Source organism: Geotrypetes seraphini, chromosome 1, assembly GCF_902459505.1.
Source record: "Geotrypetes seraphini chromosome 1, aGeoSer1.1, whole genome shotgun sequence".
Taxonomy (NCBI): Eukaryota; Metazoa; Chordata; class Amphibia; order Gymnophiona; family Dermophiidae; genus Geotrypetes; species Geotrypetes seraphini.
The window spans coordinates 324779049-324799657 of record NC_047084.1 but is presented as its reverse complement, the minus strand read 5'-3'; the positions used below and the strand labels follow the sequence as shown (position 1 = coordinate 324799657).

The 20609-nt window shown below is 45.8% G+C and overlaps 1 protein-coding gene across 5 annotated transcripts in view; it reads left to right on the top strand.

Annotated features, from left to right (window-relative positions):
• RAP1GDS1 (Rap1 GTPase-GDP dissociation stimulator 1) overlaps positions 1–20609 on the top strand; it is a 286317-nt gene that overhangs the window by 107345 nt on the left and 158363 nt on the right. For all 5 annotated transcript variants that reach the window (XM_033957405.1, XM_033957396.1, XM_033957423.1 and 2 more), the window contains 2 exons: positions 16959–17102; positions 17460–17591. In XM_033957405.1, the coding sequence (XP_033813296.1) occupies positions 16959–17102; positions 17460–17591 (276 nt within the window). The remainder of the gene's footprint in view (positions 1–16958; positions 17103–17459; positions 17592–20609) is intronic.

The window sequence follows — 20609 nt, the reverse complement described above, 5'->3', positions numbered from 1 at the left end:
AGTACCCCCAAATCCCTTTCATGTTTGCATTTTGCTAATGTTACCCCAAACAATCTGTAATCGTGTTCTTTGTTCTTCTTTCCTAGATGCATTACTTTGCATTTATTTATGTTAAAATTCATCTGCCACTTTGTCACCCACGTTTCCAGCTGTCTTAGATCCTTCTGGAGCTCCTCGCAGTCACTTTGAGTGCCAACCGCCCGACATAGTTTTGTATCATCGGCGAACTTTATTATATTGCATGTTGTTTCCTCCTCAAGATCGTTTATAAAAATATTGAACAAAATAGGCCCAAGAACCGAGCCCTGGGGCACTCCACTAGTCACTTTCACCCAGTCCGAGAATTTCCCGTTTATGCTAACCCTCTGCATTCTGTTCTCTAGCCATTTATCGATCCATCTGTGCACTTCTCCTCCTATTCCATGGCTTAGTAGTTTCTTCATAAGCCTTGCATGTGGGACCTTGTCAAACGCTTTCTGGAAGTCCAAGTAAACTATGTCTACTGGATCACCATCATCCATATGTTTGCTCACTTTCTCGAAGAATTGTAGTAAATTTGTCAAACAAGACTTCCCTTTCCTGAAGCCGTGTTGACTATCCCTTATTAGGTTGTGGTCCTCCAAGTGTTGCACAATGCTGTCTTTAATAAGTGTTTCAATTATCTTCCCAGGAACCGATGTGAGGCTTACAGGTCGGTAGTTTCCTGGATCACCTCTTGATCCTTTTTTGAAAATCAGGATGACATTTGCTGTCCTCCAGTCTTCTGGTATCTGCCCTGTTCTAATTGACATGTTAGCTACGGTTTGTAATAGTTCACCAATTTCCACCTTAAGTTCCTTGAATACTCTCGGGTGAATTCCGTCTGGTCCAGGGGATTTGTCATTTTTTAGTTTGTCAATCTGAACGTATATCATGTCCAATGTCACATTTACTGTTGCGAGGTTCTCCTCTATGCCTCCGGTTAATATCTTCCCTGTGTCTGGTATTGATGAAATGTCCTCATTTGTGAAGACCGAGGCAAAGAATGAATTTAACCTATCGGCGACTTGTTTGTCCTCTTTAATTGACCCCTTCATTCCTTGGTCGTCTAGAGGACCCACTGCCTCTCTTGCCGGTTTCTTTCCTTTTATATATCTAAAAAAGGGCTTGAAGTTTTTGGCTTCTTGTGCTATCTTTTCTTCATAGACTTTTTTGGCATCTCTTACCACTCTGTGATACTTTTTCTGGTCGATTTTGTGACAGTTCCAGGCCTCCGTTGTTTTTTCCCTTTTCCATTTTTTAAACGAGTTCCTCTTCTCCCTCACTGCCTCTTTCACCTCTTTGGATAACCAAGCTGGTTCACCTTTGTTCTTTTTTCGCTTTCCTTTGGATATCCTCGGAATGTGTAGATTCTGTGCTTCTATGATGGTGTTTTTCAGTAGGGACCATGCTTGATCGACTGTTTGGTATTCCGCTTTGCCCTTATTGAGCCGTTTTCTAACCATGGTTCTCATGCTGTCGTAATTCCCCTTTTTGAAGTTAAAGGCTGTGGATTTAGTCTTGATAGGTTTCCCCTTTCCGATGCCAATGGTAAAATTGATCATATTGTGATCACTTGTCCCTAGCGGGGCCATAACCTCTACATCTGCTGTCCTTCCAGTAATGCCATTTATGACCAAGTCCAGGCGTACCGGAAAGCGCAGCAGCAATGGGTTAACAGTCAAACTTTATTGAAGAACCCGATACGCGCCGTATTTCGGTGTACCACTAGCGTTAGGGGGTCTATTAAAAACAATAAGAATTTATATATTTCTATACAAACTATGATTTGCTCCCCATATTCGTCTTTAATGTGCTCAGGTTATGAACATTAGAACTTTCTAATGCACTCAGATCAGTTGAAAATATGTTGGTTTTTAGGTTTACATGCATTAAGATTTTTAAGCTGTCTAAATGAACTGAATCTAATTAATTCACATCCCTACTCTTTTTTTCTCCGTCTGTAGAGGCCCCTATAGCTAATTTTTTTGGTCTTTTTCCATCTCTTCCCTTCTTTCTTTTCCTTATACCAGTCAGACAATTGCCTTTGGATCTTCCTCAGTTCCTGCCTTGGTCTCCCTCTCAGCATGTACCACTTACCTCTTCCCTTTCTGCTGTCTCCCTCCACATAGCTTCTGCATCGGCTCCCTATTTATTCTTGGCACATAATTAATCGTTAAGAAACAGACGGCCTGGAAGAGGGAAGTGACGTCATCGTGGCTGATGGCAGCCTAGAGCGATAGCTCCGCGGACCCCCGTGCTGTTTTTGGCGATCTTCGCGCGAGTTCGCGTGCCTGCACTGTCTGCCTCCCTCAGCTTGTTTGTGAAGCTGCCTTGCTGCGTCTCGATGGCGACGCGAAAAAAACAAACAGATATTAAAGCGTTCTCCTCACCGATCCCGAATGGGCCTCTTAAACCTGGCTCTAAAATGGCGCCCGATCCGGCCGCGGCTGCGGAGGGCCCACCTGCTGATGCAACGCTGCCGACTCTACAGCTGGAGATGCGTGGTTGGTTCCAAGAACTGAAATCTGAAATCTCTGCAGTTCGAGCTGATATCCATGCTGTTGTTGCTGAGCTAAAACGAGAGGTGGGTGAAATCGGACATCGGGTGGGAGAGACGGAGGTTGCAGTGGAAGCACATGGCTCTGAAATAACACAGCTGAGAGGCAGGATTGCAGCGCTGGAGGAAAAGGCTGATGTGAGCACCCTTAAGCTGGAGGATCTGGAGAATCGCTCCAGACGGTGCAACCTTCGCTTTCGGGGTGTGCCAGACACTGTTTCTGACCCTCGCTGTATGGAGGTGATTGATCATATATGTATACAGGCACTAGAGACTGCTGGCTTGCCTGTGGAAGTGGGTAAACCATTGCTGGATAGGGCACACCGCATACCTGGCCCTCGTGATGTGAACCGCCCTCGTGATGTTGTGGCTTGTTTCCATCGCTATATGGATAAGGAGCATGTGCTTAGGGCGGTGAGGCGCTCGGGGGGAACTGTGAAATGGGAAGAAGCGGACATTGATGTTTATCCTGATATAGCTCCAGCAACCCTGGCCCGCCGTCGCACGTATAGAGACTGCACCCGTATACTGCAGGAGCGCAGTGTTCGATATAGATGGATTTATCCCATCGGACTGGCTTTTACACATGCAGGCAAGACCTACACTGCAATAACTGTGGCGGATGTTCAGGCTCGAATGGTGGAAGCAGGTTTGATGGCAGCTTCAGAAATGGCACCACTTCCTCAGAGGTCTCCTGTGCCCAAATCAGGAAGAGGGCTGGGATGGCAGAGAGTGGCTAGATCGGCTGCAGCTCGTCGCCCTTTGGAGACAGCTGCCCCCTCATCCACTTGAACATTTATATTTATGCACTGTGATTAAGAAATTTTGTGCTGTGACTGTTTTTTCTTCTCTTTGCTGAGCGACATCTGTCGCGAAGATTGTTTATAGGGCTTGTTCTGGGGGTCCCTTTGTGAACTGTTTCTCTACACTTCCTGTACCATGGTTACCAGGTGCTTCGGTGGCTGGACCATGTGGGGTATTGTTGGGGGGTTGGGGGGAGGGGGGGTGTTGGTGCTGGGAAAAGTGGTGACCGAGTGCTTTCTTGTATGATTGTATGGAAGAGTGTTTGTATAATGTTTCTCTTAAGGTTACGATTGCAGGGGTTGGTTGATTTGGCTGCTTTGGAACTAATGGTTGATTTGGTAATGCTGTGCTTTTTCTTTTCTGGTACAAATGGATAAACTCACTTTGCTATCTTATAATGTACATGGGCTGAATTCTCCACAAAAACGACGCTTGTTATTTAAAGAAATGAGCCGCCTGAATAGTGCGGTTGGATTTATTCAGGAGACCCATTTTCAATCTCATTATGAGAAATTGCTTACACACCACAACTACCCACACGTTTTCCTTTCTTCTAATAAGGTTCGGAAAAAGACCCAGGGGGTGGGCATCTTAATACATAAACGTGTCCAGGTGGTGTTGAGAGAGGTGGTGCGGGATGTTGAGGGCCGCTACATATTGGTCAAGGCTGAGTTGGATGGCGCCTTGTATAGTTTGCTGAATGTCTATGCCCCAAACGCTGGTCAGGGGGCCTTCTTTACGTTGTTAGAACGTGTGCTGTTAGATCATGTAGAAGGTACACTCCTTGTGGGTGGAGATTTTAACCTTACTTGCTATCCTCAGGAGGATAATTCAAATTCATCCATCCGCTACGCTAGAGGCGACAGAAGAGCTTTGCTGCGCTTCTTGCGTAGGCATGATTTGATAGATGTGTGGCGTTATTTACATCCAGGCACGCGAGATTACACATTTTATTCATCGAAACATAATTCCTATACTAGAATTGATATGTGGATGCTACCTCGTATTGCTTTGCCTCGAGCCCTGGCCTCCAGTATTGAGCCCCGGGTGTGGTCAGATCATGCTCCTTTGACTCTGGAGTTACAGATTGGACAGGTTAGAGGCGGCCGTCGCTTGTGGCGTATGAATGACTCTTTGTTAAAAGATCCCAATACCTTGACTCTTTTAGAGACTGATGTCGAGGAATTTTTTGCATTCAACGACATAGCTGGCATTAATGTTGCAATTCTTTGGGAAAGTTTTAAAGCTACCCTTAGGGGTTGTTGTATCTCGAGGGGGTCGTACAGAAATCAATGTCGAGTGGCACGCAGATTAGAATTAGTGTCTCGCCTTCGACGCCTAGAGAATGCTCACAAGAGAGCCCCGTCGGTGGCTGGGGGGGTTGCGTTGACGGAGTGCCGGAGAGATTTACAAGAACTTGATTTAGAGGGCATGGCTTGGGCCCTGCAGAGGCGGAAACAACAGTATTTTGAATGGGGTGGTAGGGCAGGCCGCTTGTTAGCTGCACAGATCAAGCAAACTCAAGCACAACACTCCATAACTCGGATTCGTAATGATTCGGGTCAGCTTTGTGTGGATGATGGGGACATCCATCAGGCTTTTTTATCCTTCTATCAGACTCTGTACACTCCGGAAATTGAATCCACGGAGGGGGAGATTGAGGCTTTTCTATCTAACGTTACCTTGCCTTGTTTGGCGGAAGTTGATGCGGAGTGGCTCTCTTCCCCTATTCAACCCGCTGAGGTGGTGGCTGCCATACGTCATCTGGCTGCTTCCAAGGCACCGGGTGTTGATGGCTTTTCCCCCCTGTTTTATAAGAAAATGGAGGCCCATATAGTCAATCCTCTGACTAGATTGTTTAATTCTTTTCTGGAGGGGGATTGTCTGCCGTATTCGTTTCGTCAGGCAGCGGTCTCCCTTCTTCTTAAACCTGGGAAGGATCCCCTCCTTTGTGGGTCTTACCGCCCTATTTCATTGTTAGGAGTTGATTATAAGCTGTTTACTCGTATTTTGGCAGTCCGGTTACAACGCTTTCTGCCTTACCTAGTTCATGGAGATCAATGTGGCTTTATTTCAGGGAGGCAACCTGGTGATAATATCCGAAGAGTGTTAGATCTTATTGGAGTGGCCCATCAAAATTCTGTTCCGGCAGTCCTGTTATCAGTTGACGCTGAAAAAGCCTTTGATAGGGTTTATTGGCCGTTTATGTTAGCGGCCTTGAAGAAAATGGGCATTTCGGGTGCTTTTCTACACTGGGTGACTTTATTATATGCTGCCCCGGAGGCTTGTCTAAGAGTTAATGGAAGATATACTGCTAATTTTATAATCCGTAGAGGAACTAGGCAGGGGTGCCCTTTGTCACCACTGATTTTCGCGCTGGTCATGGAACCTTTAGCAGCCTCTATACGTGCGAATGCTGACATTCGGGGAATTGTGGTGGGTGGTGAAGAGCATAAGATTTTATTGTATGCTGATGATATTTTGTTTACCTTGACCCACCCACTTCGTTCTCTGACGGAGGCGCTTCGTGTTTTGACTACATTTGGTGTGGTAGCTGGCTTTAAAATTAACATCGAAAAATCTGAATTGCTTAACATTTCCCTTCCGGACTTATTGGTGACGGACTTACGTACTAGGTTCTCGTTTCGATGGGCGGCTAAATCCATTAGATACCTTGGTGTGCGTATATCTCGAAGACTTACTGACCTTTTTGAATTGAATTACCCTCCGTTGCTAAGAACTGTATTTGCCGATCTGGACCGATGGGAGGGATTGAGATTGTCTTGGATGGGTAGGATTAGTGCTTTGCGTATGAATGTGCTGCCTCGTTTTTTGTATCTGTTCTCCTGCCTACCTCTCTCAATTCCTAAACGGTTCTTGCTTAGGCTACAAAGGCGGGCCTTTGCTTATATCTGGACACGTAAACCCCCTAGGGTGCGGAGGGAACGTATGTACTGGGACAGATTACATGGGGGAATGGGTGTTCCTGATTTTTCTACATATTACTATGCATCCCAATTGCAGGGACTATTTCATTGGGCATATCCCTCCCAGCGCTGGGTCTCACTAGAACAGGCCTTACAACCTACTTACCCTTTGGCAGCAGTGCCCTGGCTGTCTTTTGATATCCTTCGGGATCTGCAGACTGAGACATCTTATGGGATGGAATGTACTTTGCATGCGTGGAGCCGGGTTCGACGAGCTTGGTTCCCACGTCAGCGCTATTTTTATGCTACTCCCATTAGATTTGCCCCTGATTTTCTGCCTGCTAAAGATACTGGGATTTTTCGGCGTTGGGAAATGGAGGGTCTTAGGGTCCTAGGTCAGCTGGTAGTGGGTGGACAACTGGTACCCTTTGCTGCCTTACAATCCATATATGATCTCCCCTCGACTGACTTTTTCGCCTATGTCCAACTTCGAGATTTTATGGTGAAGAGGGTGATCCCAGAGTGGGAAGGGGCAGACTCTGCTTTCTTACAAGTTTTTAGGATGGGATCTGGGGTAGGCCTTATTTCCCGTCTCTATAGGGCTCTTTTATACACTCGACCACAGGCCCACACATATGAACATCGTTGGGAACTCTTGCTAGGGAGGGCTTTGGAATATCGACAATGGGATTGTCTTTATGGTACACTGCTGAGAGTCTCCTTGGCATCTCCCTTAGTGGAGCAGGGGTATAAAATGCTATTTCAGTGGTACCTCACGCCTGAAAAGGTGCATCGTTTCTATCACTGTGGGAACGGGCACTGTTGGCGCAACTGTGGGTGTCTGGGCTCCTTTGGGCATGTGTGGTGGGATTGTACTAAGATTGTACCTTTTTGGAAGATGGTTCAACGACTGCTGATTGATGTGTTACGCTTACCCATCCTATTGCGTATGGAAACATTCTTACTTAACTATCCTTTGGGAAGTTTGGATGTGGATCAGAATCATTTTGTGGCCCTGGTTGCTACGGCAGCCAGACTTTTAGTGGCTACATATTGGAAGCGGGACTCTTTGCCTTCTCGTACTGAACTGTTACATAAGGTTGACCAAATTTACTTAATGTCCAAATTGACTGCTCTAAATAATGATTCCTGTGGATTGTTTCATCGACAGTGGTCTCGATATAGCTCCTGGCGAGGTCTACTTTGAAACTTTTCTTATTTTTCTTTTGCATCTTCCTTTGTTTTAGGCTTATATTGTATCACTCGGTGGGGGGGGTGGGGGGGGTTTTGTTGTTTCATGTGGGCAATGTACTTTTGCTGTTGGCATACTGCCTGTGTACTGTTTTCATTTTGTTTAATAAAAAATTTTTAAACTTCAAAAAAAAAAAAAAAAGAAACAGACGGCCTGGTGGGATAAGACAGCAAGACAGGCTTGTTGCTCAGGCACCACCTGCATGGCTGTTTTGCTGCCTCAAGTATTAAAAAGCGCACTCAAAAGGATAAATACAAAGGTACAGACCCGTAGGGCACTCGGGGCTAGGGAGAAAGCAAAAGGAATGGCAAGGGCACAGCCGGAAATGGAAAAACGGCACTACCATTTGAAGTTTATTTTTAAAGTTTAAAGTTGCCGCCGCGGCTCCTCTCACAATCACTGCCTGCATCGGAAGCCTTCTCCGACGCAGGTGCGGTTCATAAGAGGAGCCGCAGCGACTTTAAACTTTTAAAATAAACTTCAAATGGTAGTGCCGTTTTTCGTTGATGGAGGTCTGCGCGAGCAGGGAGGCGGTGTGGGGCCGTTTATTTTTAATTATGGGAATGTGGCGCGAGCTGGAGCAAGTCCGTCCTGGGCCCCCGTCTGCCCTCCGCTGACAGCCGGCTCCCTCGAAGCCCTCCTCCTGCCGGCGGGGATCGCCGGGGCCTGCGTGCGGCGGGGAAGATGGGTCTTGCCTGGCCGGGGCCGGCCGAATCCCGGGCCTGCTCTCCTTCTCCTAAGTCCCGGCCCCTCGTGTCGCTAGCTGTCTTAGAGGATCTGGCGCTTAGATGTGGCTGTGAGTTCGTCTGCTACAGCGCTGGAGTGCTGGTGAGGCTCTTGAGAGGAGCTGCAGAGTGCAGAGTTCGGCCGTGCAGCGTAAAAGAGTCGACCACAGCGTTCGAGTGTGGGACCGTTGTAAGCGCCCATGTGCTCTCCTGCCTGCCACGGACCTACGGATCACGGAACACGCAGGCAGGAGTGCGCATGCGCGCTTGGCATTTTATTATATAAGATAAATTCTTAACCCTTTCACAGATGTAGCTTCTTTCAAACAATTATTTCTTGGTTCCTACATTTAAAATTAAAGTATCCCACTTGCATAAAATTCAATATAAATCTATACTAGAACACTACTTTCATTATCAGCATGTAAAAATTTAGAATGAAATACTATTAAAAGTAAGATCAGCTTTTTATTTATTATTTCATAAAGCTCTAAAAATCTGTTTTCAGCAATAGACTAGAATGTATTTTACTAACAGCGGAACCTGGATAGGCCAGCTCCCTATATACACCCTTTAACATAAACCCCACCACCTTTATCCCTCTAACAAAAACACAACTCTTCTTGTGAAAATTAGCCGCAGCCCTGTTTATTGGTAATTACAGATTGATAAATATAAACATATAAACAGCATATTAACATAACACAAAATTTCCAAGCTACTGTAAACAAATTTATGGCCCCCGACCCCGCCATGGAAGCAAGGATCTGAGGGGTGGCATGTCCCCCACATGCCCCATTATCCCGGGTCACCTGACCCACCAGGCACGGCTCCCAGCCAGCCCACCGCTCATCCCCCTGATGAGCCCAGCAGCCAGTAGCTTGGGATACCATCAAGACCTCCCTACTCTGCCCACCTATCCGTGAACCAAAGGGCGGGCGGGCGGGAATTCGCATCAGAGGACCAGCAACGCCCTGAGTCCTCCCAAGCCCCAGCTTATAAACCCCCCTCCCGACACCCTCCACGGCCGCAGCCCTACAATGGCAGGTCTTCCCAACAGCGGGAAAGACCCACCAGCCAATCCCCTGCCTCCCCCTTCCCCACCGGCCCCGCGTCTCCGACAGGCTACCACGCGGGCCCCCCAGCTCCGCGTTAGGTTCGCCCGTCAAGACGGGCTCTCGGGCTACCTATTATTAATTAGTTTGAAACTGGCTGTAATTTCTCTCTAAATATAACGGGAATCTCTTTTTTTTTGTGGTCCACCTTGAATCTAATGAACATAGGCAGAATAAAATAATAGACTAAAAATAATCTAATTCTTACATATCTAAAGTTATCTGGGGTTTAACACAATAACGGCACACTTAGGCTCCTTTTACTAAGGTACGCTAGCGTTTTTAGCGTGTGCTACATTGCCGCACGCGGTAACCCCGCTATACGTGCCAAAAACTAATGCCAGCTCAATGGAGGCGTTAGCGTCTAGCGCCTGCGGCATTGCAGTGCGCGCTAAGCATGTGCTAAAACCACTAGCGCAGCTTAGGAAAAGGAGCCCTTAGAGCCTCTGTTATGAAGTATTGTTTACAAAATGGACAATACAATTCAAATTTAATTTATATTTCACCTTAAATAAAATGCTACTCATAGGGGTCCTTTTACTAAGGCGCACTAGTGTGTCTTAGCATGTGCTAAAAATTAGTGCGCGCTAAATGCTAACGCGTGGCAATGCGTCCATATGATATAATGAACGCGTTAGCATTTAGCGCATGCTAATTTTTCATGCGTGCTAAGACGCACTAGCGCGCCTTAATAAAAGGACCCCAGAGTGGCTAACTGCAAATAAATTTCAGCAGCTAACATAGTGCTAATATGCTCAGATATTACCGAGTCAGATGACTCCCATTATCAAAGCCCCTGCTTCCCTGCAGCATTTCTAGGATATATTTTGCATTATTGTGCAGTATATACTTGATCCAAATATAAACCAAGGTGACCTTTTTTTCCCCAAAAAAACTCAAATATAACCTGGTGGTTTATATTCAAGTGTCCTGCTCTGCCAGGCTGTGCACGCAGCCCCTCTCCCTCCTTCCAATGCCTGGCTCTATACCCAGTCCTCCCTGCCTCCTTCCCCTACCCTGACAGGTTTTGCACCCAGCCCTCCTTTCTCCCTCCCTTGCCCTTCCAGGCTGTGTACCCAGCCCTCCTCCCTCCCCTGCCCTGCCAGGCTCTGTACCCTGTCTCCCCTCCCTCCGTCTCCTGATGCTTTGGAGGCCTCCCTCAAGCCTGCCACAAGCCCTGCTGGTCCAGTGGTGGGCCAGGATGGGAGGAATCCTTCCCGCCTCCTGTCCCAGCTGACTCTGACACGTCCCACCTCCCTCCTGCCTCCCAGACTTTCTTATTCAATGGGGCACTAGACAAGGCTGCCCCCTATCACCTGTGCTGTTTGCCTTATCTATTGAACCTTTAGTTCAGAGAATTTGGGCAAATCCAGATGTTCAGGGCTTTCAAATAAGAACACAGCATCATAAACTTGCCCTATTTGCAAAAAAATAAGTGGATTTATGGACCTCAATATGTATACTTTGGAAGAAAGATGAGAGAGTGGGGGGATATGATTGAGATATTTAAATATCTTTGTGACCAGGTCTCTTGCAACTGAAAGGAAGCTCTGGAATGAGTGGGCATCAGATGCAGTTGAAGGGGGCTAGACTCGAAAGTAATCTAAGGAAATACTTCTTTACAGAAGGGATGATAGATGTGTGGAATGACCTCCTAGTGGAGGTGGTGGAGATGAGGACTGTGTCTGAATTCAAGAAAGCATGGGATAGGCATGTGGGATCTCTTCAGAGGAGGAAGAGATAGCAGATATGGATGGGCAGTCTGGATGGGCCATATGTTTCTATGTTGAAGGTAGGATGTTTTAGTGCCATGGTGCACTGCAAAGCTGGAGACTTTTATTTACTATCATAGCCAACAGTGATGTCTAGAAGCCATGGGATGGGGTGGCAAGGCATAGTTTCCAATACCGACAGTAAGAGGGTGAATAGCAGCATTGTCAGTGCAGAGTCAACTCCCACATCAATCTGTGTTTTGTGATAAAGGAATCCCAGCCATTATGATGGGTGTCAAGGCAGTTTTTTAACCAGGAGCTTCCTGTGGACTGCAGGGTGAGCTGGCAGTAGCTTCTGGGAGCAGTGCTTGATGTTTTGGATGTTGAAATCCCCCACCAGACTCTTGTTCCCCCTTTATCCAGGAATCTCATGGGATCAGGTTCAAGGACTCTGCATTAAAAGGGACCAAAAGAAAAAGTTATTTGTATGGAGATATATATATATATATATTAGTCTTATAGCCTGTTACATTAACGGGTGCTAGAATATATGTGTGTGTGTCTCTCTTTATTTCTTTTTCTCTCTCTCTCTCCTTAGCCGCTTTCTTTCTTTCTGTCTTTCTTTTTCCTTGGCTGTCCATCACCACCCCTTGCCTGCTCCCCCTGTCCATTCTCCCTTCCTTTTACCTCCCCTGTGTCCACCACCACCCCTTCACAGCTCTCCTTATGCAGCAGCAGCCCTTCTCCCTTTGTTTTACCTCCCCCCCTATCCAGCAGCACCTTCCTTCTCCCCCTGTCCAACATTAGGCCTCCGTTCCTTTTTCTTCACTCACCCCCTGTCCATCAGCACCTCTTTCCTTCTCCCCCTGTCCAGCAGTAGGCGTCCCTTCCTTTTTCTCCCCCTCTCCTCCTTCTTATCCCTATGATACAGTTACCTTGCTCTGCCCCTGATCAGAGGTTCCCGACAGCTGCCCAGTTGCACCCATTGGAAAAGTTCCTTCTGCGGCATCCCGCACCCCTCCTGACGCGACTCCCGCTGTCTTTCTTTCTGTCTGTCTCTGTCCCTGGCCCCCTTTGTCTTTCTGTATATCTCCCTGTACCTGTGTCTTTCTTCTTGTCTTTCTGTATCCCTTCCTCCCTCTGTCTGTCCAAAGCAGCATTCCCTCCCCCTCCATTTCCCTCCCCCTACACCAGTTCCCTGTGCATCTGCCCCTGTGTCTTTCTTCTTGTCTTTCTGTCTCCCTTCCTCATTCTGTCTGTGTGTCCAAAGCAGCATTCCCTCCCCCCACACCAGTTCCCTGTGCACCTGCCCCTGTGTCTTTCTTCTTGTCTTTCTGGCTCCCTTCCTCCCTCTGTCTGTGTGTGCAAAGCAGCATTCCCTCCCCCTCCATTTCCCTCCCCCCCACACCAGTTCCCTGTGCACCTGCCCCTGTGTCTTTCTGTCTCCCTTCCTCCCTCTGTTTGTCTGTCCAAAGCAGTATTCCCTCCCCCTTTCATTTCCCTCCCCCCACACCAGTTCCCTGTGCAGCAACATTATTGTTTCCTCTACCCCCTTTCCCTTCCCCAGTCGCGACTACAAACGCGGGCCCGAGTCCTTTGCCGCCCCCCCCTTCCCTTCCCGCGGGTCCGACTACACATGGCGATTCAAGCAGCGTGTCCAGCAGTCTTCACACGCTGCTTCGGGTCCTTCTACTGGCCTGATTTACTCTGGCATGTCCGGAGCAAATCAGGGCAGTAGAAGGGCCCGAAGCAGCGTGTGAAGACTGCTGGACATGCTGCTTAAATCGCCAGTCGGGGCCGCGGTAAGGGAAGTGGGGGGCGGCAAAGGACTCGGGTGCCGGGCAGCAGAAATCTTCTTCTACCTTGCCTCTCCTCCACCGTCGGGAGTCAGCGCCAGGAGCTTTAACGGTTGGTGGTTCCGCATTGAAACAATCCCGCGCCTCTTTTAAAACTGCCACGCCGCTGGAGCCGGGAGGCGACGGAGAGGGCAGGGGGTGAGCTGCGCATGTGCACTCCTAGCTACAGCTCACGGAAAACGGACGCATGCTTAGGAAGTGCGCATGTGCGGCTTACCGTTTTATTATATTTTATATATATATATATATTTATATAATTTTATATTTTATTAGCAATGTTATTTTCCTTTTTCTTTCCTATTTTTAATGGAGTTCTTTTCACAAATTTGATTGAGTTGTGCTGTAAACCACTTTGATCCTTTTTGACTGTATAGGCGGTATATAAAGATTTTAATAAACATATATTTACGAATGTGTGTGTGTTCTGTATGGATATATATATATGTGTGTCTGTATGTATACAGTAACCCCTGATTTACTAAGGTGTGCTAACCAATTAGCACGCGCTAAACGCTAACGTGTCCATAGACTAACGTGCACGCATCAGCGTTTAGCACGCGATAAATCGATTAGCGCACATTAATTGGTTAGCGCACCTTAGTAAAACAGGGCCTTAGAGTAAGTCAAACATTAGTGATAAACAAATACAGCAGTAACAATATTCAAATAACAATCCAAAGTATGGCATAATATGCTACATTACAATGTCAACATAGGGATACAGAGAGAGGACCTAAGGCCTGGTTGGCAAGGAGGTTTGTTGGTGTTTCACTCGCTGTTCCAGAGTCGACCAAAAAATTGGCCAACACCAATTCATAAGGTCTTAATGACCGTGTTTTGTGCATCTAACCCCCCCCCCCCCCCCCCCCAGTAAGACTATTCTTATAAGAGGTGGTGATCTGTCTGGTGCATTTGGTAGGCTCATGCTGAGAACAGTATCATGCATTTTAATTATAGACATCTTCAAAAAGGAACGTTTTTAAATCATATTTGAACTTTTTTAAGGAAGTCTACAGATGTAGATGGGGAGGTAAATTATTTCAGAGAAAATAGAGTGGCAGAGAAAATAGAATTTTTAGATGGTGTCATATTTTATTTGTCTGAATGACAGGATTTCAAAGAGGTGCTGTTGAGATGATCAGAGTGTACAATGGAGATTATGGTATCAGCAGATCAGCAAGGAAAAAGAGAAAATCTAGGTCTTCACACAATGTGTAATTAAACTCTGAAATTCATTGCTGGAGAATGTGGTGAAATCAGTTAACGTAGCAGGGTTTGTAAAAGGTTTGGATAATTTCCTAAAAGAGATGTTCATAGGTCATTATTGAGATTGCTTGAGGAAATCCACTGCTTATTCCTAGGATAAGCAGCATAAAATTTGTTTTACTGCTTGGGATCTAGATAGGTACTTGGGACCTGGGTTGGCCACTATTGGAAACAGGATGCTGGGCTTGATGGACCTTCGGTCTGTCCCAGTATGTTCTTATGTTTGTGATCCTGTGTGAAAGTGGCAGTAAATGCATGATTTTTAGAAGGTGGATGAGGTGATCAGATTTCCTTTAACCCCTAATTAATTAGATCTGTTATTTGGCTGTGGGGAGGGGAGAGGGGTGTATTTCAGGGAATATCTCCAAAAGCCTTCCTGGACATTGCCTTCATAGGATTCTAACCCTGTTGCATTCTCCTCCAGTGGGCTTTCAACTAGGATTTACTAGCGGGCAGTTTCAGTGGCATTGCATCCCGCTCTCCCAGTTTGCTCCTTTTCTCCTAGGTGAGGTTTACAATTTTTTTTTTTCAGTAATCAAATACTCTGTTTGAGCTTGTTGGCTGTGTGAGTGCATAGGACTGATCTGTTTCCTTTTCACTGCTCAGACCATACTTGGTTGTCTGTGCATCAGTCGGTACTGAAGCAGAGCCTGGAGGGAGAGAATCACAGAATCATATAAATCTGTGTTTGGTAAAGGGAAGCTTGGGAATGAATATTAGCAGCTCTGCATTTATTGGAATAATTATTATTTGCATCCATTTTGGCACTAGCATCTGTAAGGTTGGTTCACTTTACAGTTGTAAACCTGGCTGCTTGATGTACAGAAATGCTTTGCTGATGGTTGTCCCAGGAACTAAAGGTATTCTCCTGGTTCTGATGCTCATGGAGCTCTCCATCTCAATATCCATTTCTGTGTTTGGATGTAAGGCCTCTTGCTGCAATTCCAGCTCCAACATGCAGTGCGCACCAGAGATGAACATCAATCCCGTGGCCCCACTAATGTATAATGTAAAGGATCAGTGCACACCAGAGACCAGCTGTCTGTGCCAGCCCAGCATATAATGAGAACAGTTACTATAGACCTGAAGCCAATGTCCCAGCTATGACAAGACCAGTGTATGATGAAATTGATTCAAACAGAACTCAACTGTTCTTCCACAGCACCAAATAAAGTAGGTTCCCCAAGCTAAAAGCCCACTTTCTCGAGTCTCCTTTCATCTCCTAATTCCCACTCATCATAAAATTACCTATGTCCTTCCTAGCATTCTCTTTGCAAGGAACTCCCCTAGCCCTATATGTCCTATCTGTCTGTTCAAACTAGATTGTAAGTTCTTCAGAGCGGGGACTGTCTGTTGAATGTCAAATGTACAGCACTGCATATGCCTTTCAGCATTTTAGAAATGTTAAATACATGGTCAAGTCACAATTTTAAGACCATCTGCTAATATCCATAATAACTACATCTGGTAGTATAGACAGCAGCCGGCCGTCGTGGGAGTGATTCAGTAAGATGCTGGATGGTTGCTAGAGGTATCTGAAGCCATGCAGATTGCAGTGCATCTGACAGTTGCTGATGGGTGCTTGGTGGGGGATCCAGTCATCCAACATGTCGATCGAGGTGGTCCCAAATGTGTTTGATTGCATTAAGGTCTGGGGAATTCGGAGGCCAGGGAAGTAACTGGAAGTGTTGGTTGTGCGAGCTGCGAACCAGTCGCGAACAATTCTGCTGATATGACATGTTGCATTATCCTATTGAAAGATCTCATCAGCCATAGGGAAGACCGTCAACATGTACAGGTGTATTTGACCAGCAAGGACAGTGAGATATCCATATCGGTGAGAGTGCCTTTCAGAGGTATTAAGGGACCCAGACTATACGAAGAAAACATTCCCCAGACCATAATGCTGCTGCCAACAGCTACTGTACATCCAACAGTGGTTGCTGGGTGTTTGTTCTCAGCGGTTTCACACCTGACATGCCAACATCTATCCATTCGATGGAGCTCAAAACATGACTCATCAGAGAAGGTAACCCACTGCTAGTCGGTGCAAGTCCAATGTCTGTAACTCCTGTGCAAATTGCGATTAAACCTCCTGAGCATGGGTTCAGTCACCAGCCATCTGCTCCGGAGGCCCACTTGCAACAGGGTTCACTGCACAGTCATTTTGGACACACATCTGGAAGTCCCCTGGTTAATTTTGGATGGTGAGTTGCTCCATAGTAGCGTGCTGATCAGCCTGTACCAACCTACGCAGCATCGATAGATCATGCTGCCCTGCAGTTACCACGTCAGGTTGTCGAAAAGGTTCCATTCGTCCATTTACGGTACACTTTAACTAGAGCAGCTGGTGAACAGTTTATAATCTCTGCCATTTCTGAAATGCTGCCACTCTTGGCCCGGTAGCCAATGATCATACCTTTTTCAGTGTCTGATAAATCAGGCTTTTTTCGCCATGACAGCCACAGTTGCTATGTTGGCAACTTGCTAACATCCCACCTTATATACCTACGAAGTCTGTGCACAATATGTGCATTTATTCATTAGCTGTGTGGTCATCATAATGTGACTTGACTGTGTACTCCTAGGAGTAGTAGAGAGAAGCCTTTGGTTATGGCTGTCCAGGTTTTTTTAGATTGCTTTTGGCTGAGAATTTGTGTGAATATATGAATGTGCATTGTGGTAGCTTTCTGATCTTGAACATTCTTGTCATTTTTTTTCAGACATTATTAAATTTCAGTTGGTTGAAGCTGGACTAGTAGAATACTTACTTGAAATTGTCCATCACACTGTAAACAGTGATAAGGAGGATGAAGTTGCAGAGCTCAAAACAGCCTCTGACCTTTTGGTTCTTCTACTTCTTGGAGGTGAGCACCATGTACAAGGGGGTGCTGAAAAGTTCTCAGCCCACCAAAAAGAGAATGACATGGATATGGTTCAATCAGTGATCTGAATCAATGTCAAAACAGAATTTTGTTTCTGCAAATTGGCATTTAACAATATGATAAACACTCTTTTCAGCTACAGTGAAAAAATAACGCTCAGAATTTAGGAAGTTGGCTGGTTGGGCTGAGAACTTTTCAGCACCCCTTCATATTGTAGCATTTAAAAGAACAGAAATACTGATCATATATAGATATCACTTAAATTTTTAATTAGAAATCTCTTCTGGTTAAAAAACTGTGTGCTTCATGCCCTTTTACTTTTTATATTGCTTCCTGTAGATGAATCGATGCAAAAGTTATTTGATGGTGGAAAAGGTAGTGTCTTCCAGAGAGTACTCTCCTGGCTACCCTCTAACAACCATCAGCTGCAGCTTGCAGGGGCACTTGCCATTGCAAATTTTGCCAGAAATGGTAAGCATGTATTTTGATTCTTCTGGAGCATAATACTGCTATTATGATTGGAGCTTGTAATTTTTATTGAATGTTTATTGTATATTGTGTATACTTCTGTGATGGAGTGTACATTTTGTCATATGGGATCCAGGTACTGGGAAGAAAGAGATCTAAAGGGAAACAAGCTCCCATGGGGCCAGCCTTTAGAGAACTTCATTTGCATAAGTAGTCTCAAATAAGAAATCTGTGAGGGAAAAAGGAGTTGCCCAAAGCCTAGAAAGAGAAGGAAGAGGGGTAGAAAACTAGGGATTTGGAGTAGGGGGAGGGAAAGGGGTACCTAGGCTGATCTTTGTGGGGAGGGCTTACCTTCACTAATTAGGGGACAGTGTCTTAGGAATTCCCACCTCAGAAGACCAGTTAAGAGGAGCAAGTAAGCCACTTTCTGGTCCAAAGTGACCAGAATGATTATCAGGACCAGAGTTGACCTGAATGACCCCGACTCATTGACAACTTGATATGTTTGTCCCATGCCTGTTTATTCCTTGGTCTGTATATACCTGGAGATGAAATTTCATAGCTCTTATCAGTCCTTTTTTTATTTTAGAGATTTATTTTTTTATTTAACAGATTCTTAAGTCCTGATGCTCAATATCTAATGCTAGCGCTAAAGGCAATTAGCGTTAGTGTGCCTCAACTCCATCGACACTCTAATGGTTTCAGCATGGGTACACATTTAAATGCGGTCATTAAGTATCCTGCGGCATGCTTAAAAAGAAAATGCTGTCCAGCGTGTTTAGTGCTGGCAAAAACAATGCCAAATCCAGGTCAGGATAAGAAGGGGTATCTAATAATACTCCTTTCCACCAACCTGACCACCTTCCCTGATCAGGTGTCTTATGCTCCCCTCCCCTGACAATTACAGAAGTCTGGTCCCCCTTCAAAAAAGGCCTTGGTGGTTCATTGGACCCTGACCCCCCCCCCCTGCCCCCCAAACCTATAGCCAAAGCCCTGGTGGTCCAGTGGGACTCCCGCCCACCCAAGGCAGACCAGATAAGCCCCATCCCACATGCTTGAGACAGGCCAGATACACCCCATCCTGCCTGGTCAAGGCAGGCCAATTACGCAGACATTCACAATCTCTCTGCTTTTTTCTCATTCTGCGGTAGAATCTATAAGCTTGGAGGCAAAATCTATCTAAACTAAGAGACTATATTGTAGTGACCAGAGAGTTAGAAAAGCAGTGTTTGTGAACAGTAGTTTTCTTTTTTTATTTTGTTTGCTCCCCAGTCAGGTGTATACCCAACCACCAAAGAGGCTATTAGAGCAAAATACCAGATATTTGTCCAAGGACAAGCAGGCATTACATTCTCACAGTGGGTGATATAATCCATGGAACCTGGTATGGACAGTCAAAAGTATATTGTAACATTAAATTTTAAGAACTGCCCATACCACGCGTATGCTGGTGCCTTCTTGCCCGACATCGACTCGCAGGACTCACACTTCTTCCTTTTCTGTGGAGCTAAGAAGCTGTGTTCTCAGCATTTCAAACTTTGGCATTTTGTTCCTTTTTTTTGTTCCTTGGTTTTCTTGTATTTTGTTGTTCCTTTTTCAGTTCTACGATTTTGTTGAAATTTTTCACATTTTCAATTTTTTCATTTTTGGGCTTTCAGGCCTCCCTGAAAGCTTTTCTATACCGGGAGCATTGACTCTTTTTTTGGGTTCAGTTTTACTCGCACTCCCCAGGCCTTTGAGCCCTTTTACTTTGTGTTGGCAGTTTTCCCCTCAATCTCCAAAGTGCCTAGTGACTTCAAAGGGTGCTCTTGATGCAATAGGAGCATATCAGACATTGATCCGCACAACTGGTGTGTATAGTGTCTTGGTCCAGACCATTGAGACATTTCATGCATCCTCTGCTCTTGTACGCTGAAGAGGTAGCTCAAGGCCCATAAACTTCAATTTGAATAGCTTTTCGGTACATCTTTAGCGATGTCGAGTATGGCTGGAGACTCCAGCCCTGATGTTAAACCTCATTCTGCTGCAGCATCAGCACCGACACCAGCTTTATTGACAACCCATGGTAGAGACTCTACCTCTTCCTCTTCAGTGTGACCAGCATCTGGGGAGGCTCTTAAAAGAGCTAAGAAGCACAAACATGCATCCCCTACCAGACATGCCTTGGCATAATCCCAAGCATCAACTCCATCGAAGCATTTCAAACATCAACAAACAGATGACCGATCTCCATCCCTGTAACTGGTGTCTCCTCAGATGTGTGCCTCTTTCGAGGTCCCCTACACCTCAACACCAGTTCAGCAAGCATCTACAGGATATTTGTTGACATTGGTATCGGTGTTTTTGCAGCAAGAGTAGCTTCAAGCGCTGCTGCAGCAAGAGCTGGCTAGTTTATTGCAGATGCACCCTGTGCAAGTTCCTGCACCTGTCCTACCAGCCTCAATGCAATAGAATAAGTACCTCTTCAGCAGAGAGGCCGAGGGTTCTACTCCAAGTATTTCTGGATACTGAATAAAAATGGAGTTCTCTGCCCAATTCTAGACTTCTGCGCTCTCAACAAATACTTAGTGGAGGAGAGATTTTGCATGGTCTCTCTGGGAACTCTCTTACCATTCTTAAAGAACAATTGACTCTGCTGTCTAGACATCAAGGAAACATACACCCACACTCCAATCTTACCTGCCCATATGAAATACTCTGCTTTTGAGTGGGTTCTTGGCATTTCTAGTACAAGGTCTTACCCTTTGGCCTGGCATCAGTGCCGAGAGTGTTCATGAAATACCTGTTAGCAGTAGCTGCAACCCTTCGCTCATGGGAGTTTCACATGTTTCCTTATCTGGATGACTGGTTGATCAAGCCTTCATCATCACAGCATGCCTTCAATGCCACAGTTCAACTATTAGAGCTACTGGGGTTTGCTGTGAACTATCAGAAGTCACATCGCCAACCCATGCAGATCTTAGAGTTCATAGAAGCTCTTCTGAATCAGTTGAGCTTTTCTACCTCAGTAGAGAATCAACA